At 40.6% G+C, this 17,709-nt stretch overlaps 2 protein-coding genes across 4 annotated transcripts; one reads left to right on the top strand and one right to left on the bottom strand.

Moving 5' to 3' along the window:
- Window positions 1–252: 252 nt before the first annotated feature.
- Window positions 253–3,661, bottom strand: trmt61b (tRNA methyltransferase 61B). Of its 3 annotated transcripts, XM_023407956.2 has the most exons (8): window positions 3,574–3,660; window positions 2,602–3,343; window positions 2,381–2,483; window positions 1,666–1,856; window positions 1,415–1,506; window positions 656–867; window positions 487–570; window positions 253–390 (listed from the first exon to the last, which is right to left on the bottom strand). In XM_023407956.2, the coding sequence occupies exons 1-8, from the start codon at window positions 3,576–3,578 to the stop codon at window positions 356–358; spliced, it is 1,464 nt and encodes a 487-aa protein (XP_023263724.1). In that variant the 5' UTR covers window positions 3,579–3,660; the 3' UTR covers window positions 253–355. The 3 variants fall into 3 exon arrangements, with proteins under 3 accessions (XP_023263724.1, XP_023263722.1, XP_023263723.1); XM_023407954.2 differs by having other exon boundaries at window positions 2,602–3,661; XM_023407955.2 differs by having other exon boundaries at window positions 487–567; window positions 2,602–3,661.
- Window positions 3,662–4,626: 965 nt separating this feature from the next.
- Window positions 4,627–17,709, top strand: wdr43 (WD repeat domain 43; the record flags this gene model as incomplete). The annotated part of the gene is made up of 18 exons (XM_023407952.2): window positions 4,627–4,871; window positions 5,661–5,795; window positions 6,343–6,464; window positions 8,422–8,542; window positions 8,737–8,855; window positions 8,993–9,095; window positions 9,431–9,495; window positions 9,821–9,980; window positions 11,613–11,699; window positions 11,871–11,996; window positions 12,180–12,329; window positions 12,668–12,754; window positions 12,884–12,915; window positions 13,120–13,183; window positions 14,427–14,540; window positions 15,715–15,784; window positions 17,472–17,530; window positions 17,668–17,709. Coding segments are annotated over exons 1-18 (1,863 nt in total), but the record flags the coding sequence as incomplete, so codon positions are not given.

Here is a 17,709-nt window from a genome sequence, read left to right as displayed (position 1 = left end):
GAAGCACTTATTCACAGATGAAAAAAGAAATTGTCAGGTGAGTTTCTGAAATTTTGGCTAAGTTTAAGTTCACATGTCTTCACCATACTGGAATTCTTTTAGTTGTGTTTTCTAGTAATGTTGCCAGTGTGCCTGTTAAATGATCCAACACTGCCTCTTGAGTTTCCAATAAAGGGTTGAATTTAAATGAGTCATTCTGAGATTTTTTATAATCTGCTTTGTGCACTAAAACACATTAAAATACACTAAAACTGATGTTGTGATGTCAGTTTTTATTTTATATTATATTTACAATAAGATAATATTACAACATCAAATATTCATTTTTGTCCAGGACTCCTTCCAGGCAGAGCAGCTACTGAACAAACTTCCTCAGTTTCACCAGGAAAGCTGAAAAATGCAAAAGTAGACAATGAGCATTTATTTATATCATCTTCAAATATGAACTTTTACACTGGGACTACAGGAAATGTGGCAGCATCTGACCTGTGTGGCTTAGTTGTTTAGGGCAAGGTCTTGCAATGTAGGGAACACCCCCAAAGGCCGGGTGTTCATCCGCAGCCAAATCTTCTGAAATATATTAGTACAATTTCAACTGAAAGAAAAGTTCAAAAACATCACATTCCTCAGACGTCTGCGATTTACTTTAAATCACCTTCGTCAGTCTGATCTGTTCGCTCCTCCTCCTCCTCCTCCTCACTGTGGTCTTCTTCCAGGATTGGAGCTTTCCTGGTGCAGTAGCGCCCGTTCTTCTGTCGGGCTGGGGCCACCAACCAGTGTCGGATCGGAACCTCAATGATGCATTCACACAATAAAGGGAGCGCCAAACACCGGATGCCCTCTAGCAGGTCAACGACCTGTGTTACACTGGGTTATAGGAGGACAGTCAGTGAGCAGTTGAGATCCTGCAGATGGGAAGAAGGTGGATTAAAGCAATACTGGTATTGATAAACTGTCACACAGTTACGTCTGTGTCACTGGATAGAAGGTTATACTGTTCAGATCTGTTCAATCACATATTAACTTCTTTATGTACTGAATAAGTTCGTAATGTGAAAGTCAGATTGTACGTTGTATGTGCTGCATTCTGAATTCTTAATAGTACATAAGAAGCAATTAATATGTTTAATAATAATATTAAACCTTGTTGTTTCTCGTCTTCATGCTAATTAAAGCTGATGAATTATAGCTTCATATTTACTGCATAAATATGAGAGTGGTGCTATTTTTTTCAGCTAACTCTAAGGAAGAAAACGATAAAGTTTATTTCTCAAGATGTTTAACTATTTCTTTAAACTATATATATACATATACTAAGAAGCCACTGCATGGTTTTATAGTAAAATGTATCCAACTTGATTTAACCTCACATCTTAAATCTGCTTTGAAAGACAATGAATTAGTAGATACACACTTGGCGAGGTAGACAGCACATACAGCTCCAGGGTGCAGATGTGGAATCACAGTGGGTAAAACCAGGTGAGGGTTCGTCAAGTCAAGAGCAATCTGCAACAGATATAATCCATCTGGTGAATGAGCTGATGTCATGAAATGTAATTCCCATAACCTTAATAAATCTGTTTATGTAATGCTGCATTACTGTTAGTACAACCACTGAATGAATGAATTGTTCTGTGCAGTACCACCTTTAAACCAGAAACTGACCGCATGGAATCCCTGGCCAGCGAGGAGCGAGGAAGCCGTGCAGAGGTCAGCGTTGTGAAACTGAACGTTGTCGGGCCAGTCCTCCTCTCGCCGCAGACTCCATGATGTCCTCCAGCGGCTGTAGTTCAACATGGCTCTCCTGAGGTGGTCCTCCCTGACCTCCACACTCAGCACGCTGCCCTTAGACCCAACTGGGAAAAACAAAAACATACTCAATTCAATAACCTTCAGATATTTCATTATAACATGCACTACATACAGTGTAAGTGGCCACCAGAGCCGGATGCTGCACTATGGCACACCTCGTGAAGTAAAAGGAAGAAGGTGAATGCTGACGTCAGCTGACGTCAGACGCCACTTTGCTGCACGATAAGATGCTGGTGGACATTAGTTACCGATCGGGGAAATAAAATAAATGAATGATGGATTACTTTTCTGTGAAACTCCAAACAGCGCTTACAATGAACAGTGTCCAGTTATTCAATACTTCAGGAAACAAAAAGTAACAAGATTTTAATCGACAGCAACAACTGTGAAATTGTAGAGTTCAAGCTAATTATGTTTTACAATTTTTGTTTTTTTACAATGTGCATGTTTTTTGTGAATAATTCCTTTAATCAACAACAAGTTTCTCTTTCATAAAACAGTAAATATAACCATTTCAGTCTTAATGGAAGAAAGCCAGAGAGAGAGGGACAGTAAAGTGGCTGCAGACCTGCTCTGGACAGGAACAAAGACATGGCCCCTGATCCGGAGCCTGACTCGAGCACACGGTCTCCCTCTGTGACGTCCATCATCATCAGCATGGTGGTTGCATCCTTGGAAAAGAGGGTGGCAGAGAGAAAGAAACAAAGTACACAATGTCTTTGAGAACAGCAGAGGACTAGTGCAACCCTGAAACACTCAGAAATAAATACATAAGATACAAACAAGTACCTTTGGGTAGGCGATGGCGGGCGCCCTCCTCATATACAGCACATAATCCTCCAGGCTGGCCCGCCGTATGAGGATGGGAAGCCCCATGCTTGTCTTCAGGAACTGACCTGCGGGCAGCCCGACTATGTTGTCATGCAGGATAAAACCCCAGCTGCTGTGCAGACGAGTCCCTTTCTGAGGCTTGAACATCTTCCTGAACTCAACTTGTCCTTTCTTATAATACTCAGCGATGAGCAGCTCCCCGAACACAATCAAGCTGTCCCCTGGGAGAGTGGCTGATGTCCGACTCTCTGAAGTGTTTGGTACCATTGCTACATCAGATGCATGATGGTTATCTGATTCCTCCCCTTTAGGTGTTGTCTTATCTGCTGCGAGTGTGTCAGTATGTCCACTTTCCTGTTGTGTGCGGTGTGTGACTGATCCCTGGGTGTCGGTGCCTCCTTCAGCTTCCTGCTGGTTCTGCTCTCTCAGCTGCATCACCTCTGGACTCAGGGCATCCTGGGGCAGCAGACCACTTATCCTCTCCAGAGGGGACAGTGGTCTCCTCCTCCTGGCCAGCAGTGCTTGTTTGGATGTCAGCTTGGTGCTCAGCCGTGAAGAGTCTGAATCCTCTCTCTCTTTGTTGTTACACCTCACAGAACTAGTTGAAAATGTTCTTATCTCTTGTCTAGTTGTAGTGAGATTTACTAGCATCTCTCCGTGTCTGAGATGTCTTTGACTGGATGTGCACGTTCTCATCAGTCTGTGCATAAACAGAAATCCACCAAAGGGCATTTGCACAGCCATTACTTCAGATTATAGCATAACATATAAACCAAAAGTAAAGACGATGTACTTAGATCCCATTCAGTGAAATAAACCTAGAAAATAACAGCTGCAATTATTAACAACAATATGTCTACCAGCTAAATAAGAGCTCAAAGTGTACGGCTATATACTATATAATATACGGCTTGTTGAAATTCCACTTACTCCATTTAAAGTTTAACAATTTATAATTCGTTGGTCTTCAGTTCTCCTAAACCCGGCTGCGTATACAGGAAGGTCACCATGCTTGAAAAACACACGTGAACTGCGTCATAACTGAGCGACAGGTGTAGTAATTTAAGTATACCAGCAGAGGACGACATGTAAACAGAAGATAATAGTAACAGTTCATTTGTTATATATTATTGATGCAAATTAAGTGTTCTTCTTGACCAATGCCATGTTATATAAATATTAAATATATTTAAAGATTTCTTTAGTTTTCTTTACATTTGTAATGCTCCAGGTTTTTTGGAAATCGAGGCAATTATAAAAATCTTCTACATTTTCTATTAGTAACACTAGAGCCACAGAACAATGTATTCAGATTATTCAAATGCAAACCAAATGTAATACACTTCATGAAACTATCTGTTTTAGTGAATTAATGTAAATTGCAACCTAAGATTTTCAGGGTGATGGACAACTTCAAATAAAGGCGTGTTTCTCTGGAAGAAATTTGATTTTCCACTTCAAGAAATATGAAAATTGACCACACGTACAGTGAGTTAGTGGCTTGGGTTATTTAAAATGCAGGTGACATCAAAAACAGGCCCACAAAATAAGATTTACAGTTAAGTTTCATTTATTTGTTGCTGCGTTCACTGTAAAAAGTCGTAGTTATTTCCACAGTACGCCTTCCCCCAATGAGATGTGATGCAGAGATAAATACGCACATATTGTATTATTTATTGGTACTGATAAAAACAAATTGGAATACTTAGGTAACGTCGTCAGTTCTTTTGTTTTGTTTTGTTTTGTTTTGTTTTGTTTTGTTGTTATTTTCGATCGAAAGGACGTAAATGCATCGACCGGTTGTAAATGTGATATTTACAACCTCTGACTCGGTAGCCTCGACTTGAAGGCAGCATCAAACAACCTGCTTGTTGTCTGGCAGCAGCCAATGGGAGGGTGGTGCTCCTCTGTGCTCCTGACGCTCTCCTGACGTTGCTCCTGACGCGCTAACGCGCATGTGCTCAGACGGCCACACGTGGTTTGTGTAAACCACGCACGCAGATGCAAGCAGTGCTTCAGAAATGGCGGCTGATGCTGGCAGCTCTCCGCTGCAGCTACCCTGCGTTTTTTCACCCAAATCACGACAGTACTTAGCATTGTGTGCCCAGGATGGTAGACTTCGCATTTGGAACACAGATAGTAAAACACTTCACCAAGAGTATGTGCCTTCAGCCCATTTGAGTGCCACTTGTACCTGCATAGCCTGGGGACCATGCCGGACAGTCAAGGTACGTGAGGCTGATGAGGATTTCCCTGATGTTAGCTACATGAGCTAGCGAGGCCTGAGCAAGCTGTTTGTGAGAGAGTTTCGTATAGAAGGGTGTGCGTTAAAACAAGAAATGTGTTAATATTCACAAATTAATGTGCTCAGAAACCTCGAAACCCTCGGCTGTACGTTAATGCAGGCCTTTTCATCTGCTGACTGACTGGGTTAGCAGGGGAGCCACGTTAGCCGTTAGCTAGCTCTTAACAGCTGCGCAAGACGCACATGTTAGTCCCACATGGTAGTCGTATAAAACATGGACAATGTCTATAATTGTCGTTTCAGAGTGAATACATTTTAAAGAATACCTACCTCATGTACATCAGTCAGACCAATAATTTACCAGTGTCTTTGGACCGTTAGTAATGCAAATAAACTCGTTATTTAAGTTAGCATTAGCTCGCCAAAGCTTCAGAAGCGTGTGCCACCATGACACTTAGGGCTGGAGAGATTCAAAAAGTTTTACTTCAGTGAGTCTAGTGCCAATTAATTTTTACTTGAGCACTGGTAAATGAATATAATGTATGACAACAATTCAATTAATACGCATTTTAGTATTGTTTGGAATGAGTTTATTGTGTCCATGATATTTCCCCTTATTACTAACATTATTAGCCTGCAAGTTGTTAAGTAAATTCCTAAATTATCATTAGAATTGGTAACGTTAAGTCAAAGAATACCAAGGATGCTAATATTTATGCCATAATTCATCATGTGTAGGTAGGGTTAACAGTACCAGTGTGCTGTGTTTCAGGAAGGGCCGCGGAGGAAGAAGAGGAAATCGGAGGTGGACCAGGTGGAGGAGAAGGCAGACCTGTTGGCGATGGGCACAGCAGCGGGCACTGTGCTCATCTACAGTACAGCAAAGGGAGCACTGCACTGTACTCTGGTGAGTTTGACAGTGATTTGTGTTTTGTGATGTATTTTACACCATGTCTTATAGAAGTGGAATGAAAAGCACATTATATCAGTCTGTTTTTTTTTTGGTAACTGTGAAAGATTGCTTCATATAGATCCTTGAATTTTATTGTAGTATGTAGAGAACTTGTAATTTGCAAATGAATTTGACTGTCAGAGTAAGAAATCTTTTGCTTTATCAATCCATACTGTTAAACTGAGCTAATGATACAAAACATATCCTCAATTTATGTAGCTAAAGTTGTTGAAACAGTGTCAGACATGTTCATCACTGAGGCTGAAGTTGGATAGAAATACAGTATGTTATAATACAATCAAAGGTCAACAATACAACAAACTACAGCCTTGAAAATCAACACCTCTGATATGCAGTTACTAAACAATTTTCCTGGGGGAAACCCTGGACTGTTCAGAAATAACTTAGAGTGTGGGCATAATGTGGGCATTTAAAGTCTTCACTATTGAATAATGGAACAAATTGTTTATCGCTTCTAACTGTAATTTTCTGTCTCTGGCAGGATGGAGGCCATAGTGGAGGAGTGAATTGTGTCCAGTGGCACCCTGACGACAGTTTTTTATACAGTGGTTCAGATGATACAAACATTATTGAGTGGGACCTGCAGACAGGAAAGATGCGAAGGTCAGTGCCTACTTTGTCAGAGAGGATAGTGTATTTAAAAAAAAAAAAAATCAACATGGAACACAATTTTGGTGTGTCTCCTATTACATAGAATCATATTGTTCTGCTAAAATCTAAATTGGATGATATTCGATTTTTTAAAAGAGAAATAATGCATCACATCCAGAGAAAACTGTAGACTGTCTCACAAACGGGGAGAAATAATATATAAAAATAGTCTGTTTTCAGTTCATCCCACTTTAAACCACTTAATCTACCTGAAATTGTAAAGATGTTTTCTGTTCAGTCTGTCTTAGACTGAAGACGTGTTTTCTGATCTACCAGGGTTACCAGAAACACATCATCATATGCCTCTTTCACATTTCATTGTCATTCCTCCACTCTGTTGCTCTTGCTGAACTACAAAAACACACAGTCCACTCTTAGTCGCGCTCACAGCTGATCTGATCTTCTGCCTGTTACTTTTGTCATTGTAACTGGTGAAAGTGCTTTAAATGACAAGCCTGGAAGTTTTCATGGACACATACAAAAGTTGAATGTTTACGGCTTTTTACTACTCTTTGCTAAACCCCTGCTCGATACATACTCTGAGTGACAGCAGTGAATTTTCCTTTCTCCCACCTAATTCTTACCGAGCCGATTGCCTTGAATTGAATTTTTACACTTGTAAAATGTTTGTTTTGCTCAGTACCGCACATGCTGCTCTACATACTCACAGCATAGCAATGTACAATGTGATTGATCTGTCAGTCAACTCCTGAGCTGAATCAGACGCATCCTAATGCACCTGAAAAGGTCTACTCACTCCTGAAACGCGTGGTCTTTGTTGCTCTACTTGTTTTCCCCAAAGGTAATATATTTTACTTTAAAACACTATGAAGAACTGTCATCTTCATTCACAGATATCAGTGTAAAATATTTGTGGAGACAGGAATGTTGGTCTGGAGCTGTTGTTGGAAAAAGTTTTAGAATGGGATTTCTGAGACCTGTTCATCCCAATTGTGGACCAACAACTAAAGCCCAAATGCAGTATTCAGTCAACAGCAGGACTTTTTAACCCAAAGCATATCTGTTCTCCACTCACTCAGTGTCAGCATTAATTCAGACTGCTGCCTGCTTTTTTTTTATTTCTGCTCCTCTTTAGTTCACTCATCCATAACGCTGCATTAGGTTCCAGTGTTTTATATGAATGGATTGACTGGCAGATGTCGTTTACATTCATACAGTGTAACGCAATCTGACGTCATTGTTAATCTGTCAAACAGAAAAGATCTGATGTGATCACACCAAGGTATAAACACGTCTGGAAAAAAAACAAACTCAAGCTGCCGCTCACCAAATTTAGCAGTAAAAGCATATGTTAAGTTAATCAATCCTTCCGATCAGTTCAAAACCCATTTGAGGTGAAGAGAAAAATAAGGGGTGGCATAGTTCAGTGAGGAGTGGGTGAAAGTCCTTCCAGGAAAATAACACTGCTCATTGGAGACATTTTCATCCAAGTCAGAAGCAGGGGTTGAGTGAATCAATGCGCTGCACACAGCTCTACAATGAAATAAAGTACAATCATTACCTGTAATGTCACCATGAGCCCTCACTTCAAGCTCACTAAAGCCCATTTGTAGTCCATGAAATGGTTTTGGAGAGTGGTGAGTTTTTTGTGTAGTTTCTGCTGCTTTCAGGTGGAGTGAAACAGTAAATAGTACTCTGTTGAATGTAGCTGTAAAAATTCAGGCACCTCACTTAGATATGAAAAATGCTGCATTAGAAAACAGGAGCGAGAAAATACAATGTGGATCTGACAGTAATGGAGAATAAAGCAGGTATGTTTGAAGGTGCTGTTGAGTAATGTCAAAAAAGAAAAGAGAATCCGATGAAAGTGCAGTTAGAATATAAACCTTCACCCAAATGGATAAACACATGCACCAACCACTGTCATTGTCTCTTCATGCTGACACAGTAAGTGGAAGGCTGACCGTGCGGCAGTGACCAGTTTGTGTGTGAGCCACGATGGCAAACTGCTGCTTTCAGCTGGACAGATAATCAAGATGTGGGACTTGGACACCAAGGAGGTTTACAGGGTAAGTGTCTTGTTTAATCAGCCGATCAACATTTAAATTTGTAGATTTACTATTGGACCAAAGTCAACTAATAGCATTTGTTTTCATTCGAATTTGGTAGTTACAATCTCTAACTAACAAATCTGTGCTATTACCACAGAGAAACGGTGAACGTTATAAACCAGTTGCTGACTTTTTTTTTTTTTTTTCTGTAGAAATTCACAGGCCACTCCACAGCTGTGACGACCCTGAGTTTCGCCACAACGCGACCTCCTGATAGCAATGGCCTCTATTTCCTGTCTGGTGCTGCACACGATCGACTGCTCAGTGTATGGTGAGTGCTCATCCTGAGTTGGTTGGTCAAGTCGTTACATGTCATGTTGGAATTTTCTGCTGTTATTTGGCTGGTTTTGATCAGCCGTGCTATCAATCGTGTTATCATTGCACTGATGAGAAGTTGTGTCACTGCAGGCAAGTACGAGAAGATGGAAAGGACAAGAACTCAGTGGTGTCCTTCACACTGACAGACGAGCCACAACACATTGATCTTGTCACGTCCAACAGCAAGGAAGAGGTGAGAGGGGAAACACATTGTAGTGTATACTGGGAGTCTAACGTTGCCTGTAGTTGAGCTGAATTGTTGCATCTAACTGCAGTCTGTCTTGACATTGGGAAAACTGCATCAAGTGGCAACTTTGAACAAAAGGTACTGGTTGGATAAAAAACCGTGGTGACATTGTTGAACCCAATTTGGGCACCATTATTCTGTGGAAATAACGGAAAAAGTGTCTGTAACTGCACATCCAGCAGTTTAGTTGGAGAACATTGGATTGAAGCATTTTCTCAAGGTGGTGGAGCTCTGCTTCACATTACCTGTTGACTGTGTGTAAATGTTTTTGTTTTACACAGGCGGTGAGGCTGGCAGTGGTGTGTAAGGACGGACAGTTGCATCTCTTTGAGCACTTTTTAAATGGGTAAGCCTTAAAAACACTTTTTTTAGAGCGCAACTTTGCATAACACGGTTAGAAACAAGTGTATTTTTAGATCCAGAGCACCTCCTGGAGCCTGAAAGTCATTTTCATATTTGTTCATAATCAGAGTTGGTGTGTTTGCTCCATAATAGCTGCTAGGTGACATAGCACTACCAAGAGATGACACTTAGCCTCAGAAATTTTACCTGCTCCCCAACACAGTAGCAGTAATCCTGTTGATGTTGCAAGTTAAATCTAACCAAGTACATTTTAATCAGTGTTGTACACTTTCCATGATCATAACCCATAAAAATCTCTGTCTTCACAGGCCCTGTAAGAAGCCCTTGTCACCCCTGTGTACGGTGCAGATGTCAGACACAAAAGACTCCCCAGTGCCGATCCCCCTGCTGGCAGCAGCCCTCAGAGCGGATACTAGGACTGTGCTGCTGGCCTACGGCAACCACCTACAGCCTGTGATGGAGAGAGTGGTGAGTACACAGGAGGCTGTAGGAATACATGTGTGCAGTATGCTAGGAACTTTTTTTTTTTTTTTTTGCCCACCAGTATTTCTGTATGTCAGTGCAGCTTTAGCTTAAAACAACCTTAGATTTGTTATAGTAGTAACACAAATGTATACTCGCACAGTTTCTGAGAAACTAAATAATACCTTTTTAAGCATAAGCATCCAAATGACTGGTCTCATTCTTTTGAATACTGTTTGTGAATATATGTTTGCTACATTATGAGCATTACATGTCAAATAAATAAGTCATGATAATCTGAGGAATGTTGAAATAGATGTTTTTGCTTATAAACATTCATCAATGATGTTGAGATGAATGAGATCATTTTAGAGTCATTAGCGAGTTAAAATGTTGCTGACATAATAGGCCTAGGCTAAAATTTTTAATATTTAATTTCTCCAAAGTGCTTTGATCACCGGTTTTTATTCTGTGTGCACAACTGAATTGAAATCATTTTATTCCTACCTTCATCATATGGGGTTAAGTAGTATTCCCTCCAGACGTCAGTGAGTCGTTACACCATCGCACTATCCTCCAAAAAACAGGGTGGAATAGGCTGCACAACAGTGTTAATGTGTGGTCTAGGAACCATTTTCTAACTGTAACCTTTTCTGTGCCTTTTCTTTGTTTAACTCAATTCTGATACTAATGTTGGATTTCTACTGGCTTTGCTAAAGATTAGGTAAGTGAAAGACTTTCCATTAGGAGAGGTAGGTAGGGCTATGCGTCGCCTCATGCCACTTCTCCCGAGTGAATTGTCCAGCTGCTGCACATGTTGAACTGCTGAACAGTGACTGCATCTGTTTGTGGATGCGTGTTAGGGTCCACTTAGTTTCGTACTAGCCCCACTCAGCTGTGTGCAGTGTAGAAAGTGCAGGTTGTGATGGTTACATTTGGTCATGAATAGTAATGAAACGTGAAATATTAACAGCAGCAGTGTGCACATAGGGAAACACTGGTGTGGGTTAGATCACTGTGAAGAAGTGCTTGGACAGCTGATGTGACAGATTCATCTCCTTATACAGCAGCATAAAACATGGAAAATGGATTACTGTTCAAAAAGTCTTTCTAAGGTTATTAATGTAGTGCAGTTGGTCATCCTGGTGTATCTTGTTCTGCATAAACTACAGGGCAGGAAAAAAATACTCTAAATTTTTCAGCAAATGTGCAAGTCCCTCAGACTGTACATGTTAATAAGCTTTCATTATGTTCGATCGTTAGCACTGAGCTTACGACATTTGCTACAAGGCAAAAGCGAGCTCTTTCTGAATGAGATTCATAGTGAAATTATATTTGTGAGTGACAGATGAGTGCGCAGCTACTAAAACTGTTCCCAGGGAACCGGCGTCGTGGTGAAATAGTGATTTTTAAATGCATGGCGGTGTACAATTGATAAATCTTAGTTGTGTTAGCTGTTAGATTTAGATGGGGTTCTGTGTTGACCTTCTACAGTAAAGAGCATGATGTCTTTGTCTTTATTGGTGAATTGTCCAGTTTGAACACATTCACCAGCTTTGGTCACTTCAGAGGAATAACGTTGGTATTCTTGTCAGCCTCTGGATTCACCCACCACCATCCTTCTCTCCATCTTAACAGGAGATCAACACAGCAGAGAGACATGTGTGTTTGACCCGGGATGTTCAGACCAGCTTGTCCCTTTCCATGGAAACCACCGTTTCCAAGGTAACAATCACATTTTTCTTTTAAGTCTTTCTTCTATAACTCAAAAAAGATAAATACAGCGTGGGGAAGGTATTCAGATATTTATTATTTGCTGATACTTGAGGACTTCAGATGAATTCAAACTTTAACCATGACTGAAGTTAAAAATATGAAATTTGATTCCTGTTCCAGGTGAAAACCCCGATTGTCAACGCCAAGGGCAGAGTGTTGGTCCCAGGGCTTCCTGGCCACCAAGCCCCAGTGAAGGGAACTTCCCAGGGATCAGAGAAGAGGAAAAAAGACACAGACACCAAAGAGGTAGGATCAGTTCAGATGATGATGATGCACCAACCTTATTGACATTTGACTTTTCCTGCTTTCAGAGTAGTTTAATGTGATGTGCTGAATGTACAACCCTGGAAGATGGATAAATGTAGCATGTGAACAGAAATGAGCCAATTCCTGTTTAAACTTATTTAAAATAACGGTGTTCTTCTGTAGATGTCCATAGCGGAGCGACTAGGTGAAATTGATCTGTCTACGGTCTCCACCGAGAAGGGAGCTCCTAAAGGGACGGCCTCTTTACAGACAGACAACTTTGCAGTGCTGCTGGTGCAGGGCCTGGAGAGCAACGACGCCAACATCCTAAATGTAAGTTCTCTGCTCGGAGCCTGAGATCTGAAATAAAACATTCAGTTCAGTTTGGTTTTTCATCTAAGTGAATGTCTTAAGTGTGTTTCTGCTCATTTTTCATTCAAAAAGTTGAAAGCAAAATGTAATACCAGCCAAAACTCCAGTTGATTGTGTTGTAAAAATTTAAACTCATTCCCCAAAATGTCTTTGAAATTAAGTTTCATATGTTTAAACTTTCATAAGATCAGACTTGCAAAAGTGTTTATAGTTAAACATTCTTGTCATGTAGGTCTAAACATGAAGATCTTTGTATTTGTCAAATCTTAATCACTTTCTTTTTCCTTTGTACCTGACAGAAAGTTTTCCAGACTCGCAAAGAGATGGTAATAAAGAAAACGGTTGCTCGGTTACCCCTCTCTGCTGTTTTACCATTGGTGGAAGAGGTGAGTGCCAATTTTCTGCCTATATTTGTTGTTGTTGTTTTTGAGACACCAGTCAGCCTAGATCTTTTGTCACATTTCCAGGATTTCTAAGTGAAGTTGTGTTAACTTGTTTAATTTCCTCCCCTGTAGATCACAAAGAGGCTCCAAGGGCACCCTTTTACGTAAGTGAGAGCTCAATAGAGCGGCTCTTAAGCGTTTAACTAGCTTAACTCCAGTGTTTGTACACTTAAGAAACTGAATCTACTTGATCTAGATACTGGTATTTGTTACGTTGCACTTACTTTGAAGTATAAAAACCTTGTGGTATATTCAGTCAATAGCGAGTTTCCCACTTGACAGCATGTACCCTTTGTTACTTCCTACAGGGCAGTTCTAATGGTACGGTGGCTCAAAGCTGTACTCATGCACCACACATCGTATCTGGCATCGGTGAGTCCAACATCCCATTCTGTCTGTGCTGCTGATATGATGCCACCAGGCTCTAGTTTGTTGCTGCTTGTTTGACTTGTGCTCTGCTTCCTTCTGTACCTCAAGATTTACATGATCCAAACAGTGCATATATTGTGATTACCCCTAAGCACCGCACACAAGCATACAAACACACAGCACCCTTCTTGCATGTCGTCTCCACTTGCTGACATTCATGTCTAATCTTATTTTGATCTACAGTTATTACCTCCACCACACAGCAGAGATTATAGCATTGCCTCTGACCGTCTGTCCGGTTGTATGACTACAGCCGAAATATCTGCACAACCAGCAGCTTTATATCCAATCATTGCACAAAGTGAAGAAAATGATTGATTTTTTTGTGTGCCCTTTACTTTGTACAAATGACATACAGGGGATATGTCATTTGAAAGTCAGGCACAACTTTTGCTGTCATTGATCTTAACAAGAGAGAACCTAATTTTTTGGCGACCCCATCTATGTAGCAAATGTCGTCCATACTTTTTTGTTTTAAAACGGTGTTTTAAAATGAAAACGATCTCTGTCCAGGTGACCGTTTTTAGCTCTTGGTCACTTTCCATCCATGCAATCACACCTGAAAACACACATATATGACCATTCACATACACTGAGAATGCATGAGCTGGTGTAAACAGGAAGCAGATTGTCTACTCAGCAGTTGATTAGTTGCAGAAAATACTATGAACAGACAGTTGTAGTGTAAAAAAAGCTGCTAGCAGAGACAACAAGGTCAATAATGTTTGTCATTTGTTATCCATGTTGCATTCATCACTAGTAGTTGAGGCTGATGAGACCCAATCAGGGAGCAACCCTGAGTGTCTACACCATAATTTCCAAAAGTCTGCTATTGCCTGTCCAGACTACAACTAAAGCCTGGAGTTTTCAAACTAAAACAGGTTCAGCAGCTCCATCTCTGAAAGTCTCCATTTTAAATGCTTGAAAACTCTAGTGGTGTGGACGGCAGGTGAAAACATAGCAAAATAGACATGTTTTAAAACTAAAACGGAGCAGTGTGGATGTAGCCTTGACTGTCCAGTGAAGTCTGACTCACTGGGTGTGTACACTACATGAAAGCAGAGGTAAACTGGGTGGATGAGGCCATGGCAGAGGTTTTCTTTATCATCAGATGCTGTCTTGTTTGTGTGTTTTTGTGCTGCTGAAATGCTTTTACCTTCAATTGATCCATCTGTGTTTCCAACAGCTGCCAGACCTGGTTACCCAGCTGGGAGTGCTTTATCACATGATTGAGAGCAGAGTGAAGATGTTCCACAAGCTAACTAAGCTGCATGGGAAACTGTATCTCCTGATGACACAGGTGGGTGTCATCATGTAAAGAAAATATGCACAGCATCTATGACGTGTGTGTTTTCGTATGAATAAGAGTTGGACGTATGAATTTGACAGTAGGGATGATGCTGTAGAGCCCAGCAGCACCCTGAAAATACAGTGTTACTCAGCATTTGTTTCTGCTGTGAAATGTGTTGAGACTGCAAAAGGTGGGGGAGATTAGAGTAACAAAACCAAAGTCTTTGTAAGATCATAATTAAGACATTTAGTTCAGTATTAGTTGTGCAGTGATTCGTTTTGTGCAAATCTGCTGCTGCAGGAAATGTGTTGAATAACAAATGGTTTACACAAACTGTTAATGGTACGTTTGGACTTATTCTTGACTGACTGCACAAGGTTCATTTTAATTTAACTTTGGGAAAATTGAATAAATTTGTAAGTCGACTTAGTTTTTTTTTTTTTTCCCCCATATATTTTTAACCTTGAGTTTTAACTTGTGCTTTCCAAGTCAGTCCTCGGGCACACCTCCTACAAGGACCATTATCAGTTCAAAAAATGCAAAGTTGATACTCCCAACCTTGAGGAGAAGATAGTCAGCGATCACTCTGCTTGTATTGCTTCCTTGTCTCGTCTGTTTGTGTGTTTGTGTGTGTGTGTGTGTGTAAGAGAGAGTGAGTGAGTGACATCCACACAATTCAGACTGAGACCTAAATTGCCCCAACGCAGTTTAAGAATCATTTCAGAGCTGAATGAATGTGATGTCAGTCTAAAATAAAGGAATAGCCATTTATTTGCACCAATGATGAGACAGCACATCAGTTTTTGCTCCACTTTTTAATTTACCAACCTAATCCAATAAAGGGTAACATGTAAACACACTGCCCCTAATTGGATCAGGTGTGCAGGACAGGAGAGGACCTGTGGGCCTTGAGCACTGGGCTGATGAAAACATGAAAAACATGCAGGCAGCTAAATGTTAGCTGTTCCTTCCTAGTGATCTTAAAAGTCCAACATTTGATGACTGTTGTGAGATTTCAAGGTGATGTCCTTTCTGTAAATCTAAACATTGCTCAGTTTTATATCACAGGCTCTTTTTTATGTGAAGATGAATTTAAATTAACGAGCAACTGGTGGATTAAAAACTGAAAAATCTCCTGAACCAACACTTCATTTGATCTGTTTGTCCTCCTCTTTACCACTAGGTGGCAACAAGTGACAGCAGTAACTCGGTTACAGATGTTGACCACACAGCTAAACTGGTGTATGAAGAGGGTAAGTGTTCTTGTAGTATCCTCCTTTATGTTCAGCACTGTTTTCCCTTGCACTGAGTTATTCAAACAACATGTTAAACATATTGACAAGTTTTTCTTGTCCTTGTTCTTTAAAATCTTCTTCCTTTGGTGACATCACTTCCTTAAGACCTTCAAATCACATGTGTTTCATCCTAACCTTGGTGTGTCTGAGTACCACTGATGAGTCAGTGGTGGTGGGCAGTGTGAGCGGCAGCTGATGGGATTAAAATTATCCGGTTTCAGCCTCTAACTCATCAGCTGCAAATTTCAGGGGCACGATCACTGTAGTGACTCCCTACACATGTTGTCATGCAACATGTCACACTGATGCTCTGTTGAAATCTCTGCCCCGCCAGAATATTGTTTCTCATTATTTTGACTTGCATTCATTATCTTGTCAGTTTACTTTAACTCGTTTTTATTTACATGAAGATGGGCACTGAATCGGTCACGTTTCATGAAGGCAACTTTGGCCATCATGCAGCCACTCTTGGCGATGCACTGCACGCAAACATGACTCCTGTTGCCTGGCAACCTGACCGGCAGCATTCAGATCCTCCCCTTTGAGCGGAACAACAAGGCCCCACTCTGTTCACTCTCATTTCTCATTACCGTACTGTAGAAAACGCTTTATTGAACCACGTAGAAAATTGGCTTTCATGAAATAATTAAGCTGCGCCTTAACTTCCAGCACCCCTGTCAGTGGTTAAGGATGTGAGGGTTCGTAAAAAATAAAAGCTGATAAAGGAAGCTGATGGGCAGGAGGTTGTTACAGGCCTGTGTTGATGCTGCTGTGAGCTGGGCTTATTATGGGTCCAACATGGGAATCTGACAGTCAGCTTCAGAGTTGTCAGTCTAGTTAGTGAATCAGTTTGGTCAGGTTGTGTCAACAGGCTTCGGAGTTGGGTTTCATTAATTGATCTCTTGGTTGCAGACAATTTTCGCACTCTCTACTTGTAGTTGCCTTTATGGGTAACATTAATTAAACATTAATTAATAATTCTGTAGCATGAGTGGGTGTAATTAGAGTAGCTGCAGAAATGGCTGTCAGATGATAGGATTAGATTTGGGCCTGTATAAATGTACAGCAGGCACCCAGGGGAGATGCAGATAATAAGGCTGCCAGTTTCAAAATTGTACATTTTGTCAATTTGTTATGTCACAGCTGTTTTTTCACAACATGCAGCAGCACTTCTAAAAACAATTTGCCCCTGACTTGAACTGATTTCACTCACTCAGCTGATGGGTACACGTAGTAATAATGGTCACAGACTCTCAAGTTGACCTATTTCCTCTACTTTGCACTTTTACTGGAAATGTGTGCAGGCCTATTATGTTACTCAGCATGCATTATTGGTAAAATGGCCTTAAATTATCGTGCCTCATGTATTTTTGTCATCATTTTTCATAATGTAATTCTTAGTCTTTATATTCCTGATAATACGTTCTGGCTCATTTTCCTGTTCTGCAGCATATAAACATATTTACAGTTATGACATACAATAATGCACTGGTCAGTAAAATCTGTATCAGAGTCCACAGTCACTGTGTTTACAGCAGATGGAAGGTGGCTGACTGAATGCAACTGGGTTTGTGCAGCTATTGATGTAATGAAAAATTTAGCAGCATCAGCTGATGGCTTGTTTTTCTTAATTTGCCTCTTACAGAATCATCAGATGAAGATGAGGCTTCTGGTGATGAAGGTCTTCCTGATGACGACTCTGATGTAAGTATGAACGTGTCTGCTCAAATGTAGAAGAAGTCGGCAAGAATAACGCCAGAAGAGATGGAAGAACCAGGAGATCAGTAGTGTTGAGTTGAACTCTGAGTGTTTTTTTTTTTTGTTTTTTTTGTCCTCCTCAGAATTGGGAAGAAGAGGAGACGATGAAAGAAGATGAGGAGGAT

The sequence above is a fragment of the Seriola lalandi genome, unplaced genomic scaffold (genome assembly GCF_002814215.2).
Source record: "Seriola lalandi dorsalis isolate HSWRI2012SDOR001 ecotype SW California unplaced genomic scaffold, Sedor1 jcf7180002054352, whole genome shotgun sequence".
Classification (NCBI taxonomy): Eukaryota; Metazoa; Chordata; class Actinopteri; order Carangiformes; family Carangidae; genus Seriola; species Seriola lalandi.
The sequence above is the reverse complement of the archived record's forward strand: the minus strand, read 5'-3'. Positions and strand labels throughout refer to the sequence as shown.

Bases quoted from the DNA above. Each gene is read 5' to 3' on its own strand.
- trmt61b (XM_023407954.2), bottom strand. From the start codon at position 3,387: ATGGCTGTGCAAATGCCCTTTGGTGGATTTCTGTTTATGCACAGACTG. The intron at 868-1,414 runs GTGTGTATCTAC...CCTATAACCCAG, and splicing joins TGTGCTGTCTACCTCGCCAA to TGTAACACAGGTCGTTGACC. The intron at 571-655 runs GTGATTTAAAGT...AATATATTTCAG, and splicing joins AACAGATCAGACTGACGAAG to AAGATTTGGCTGCGGATGAA.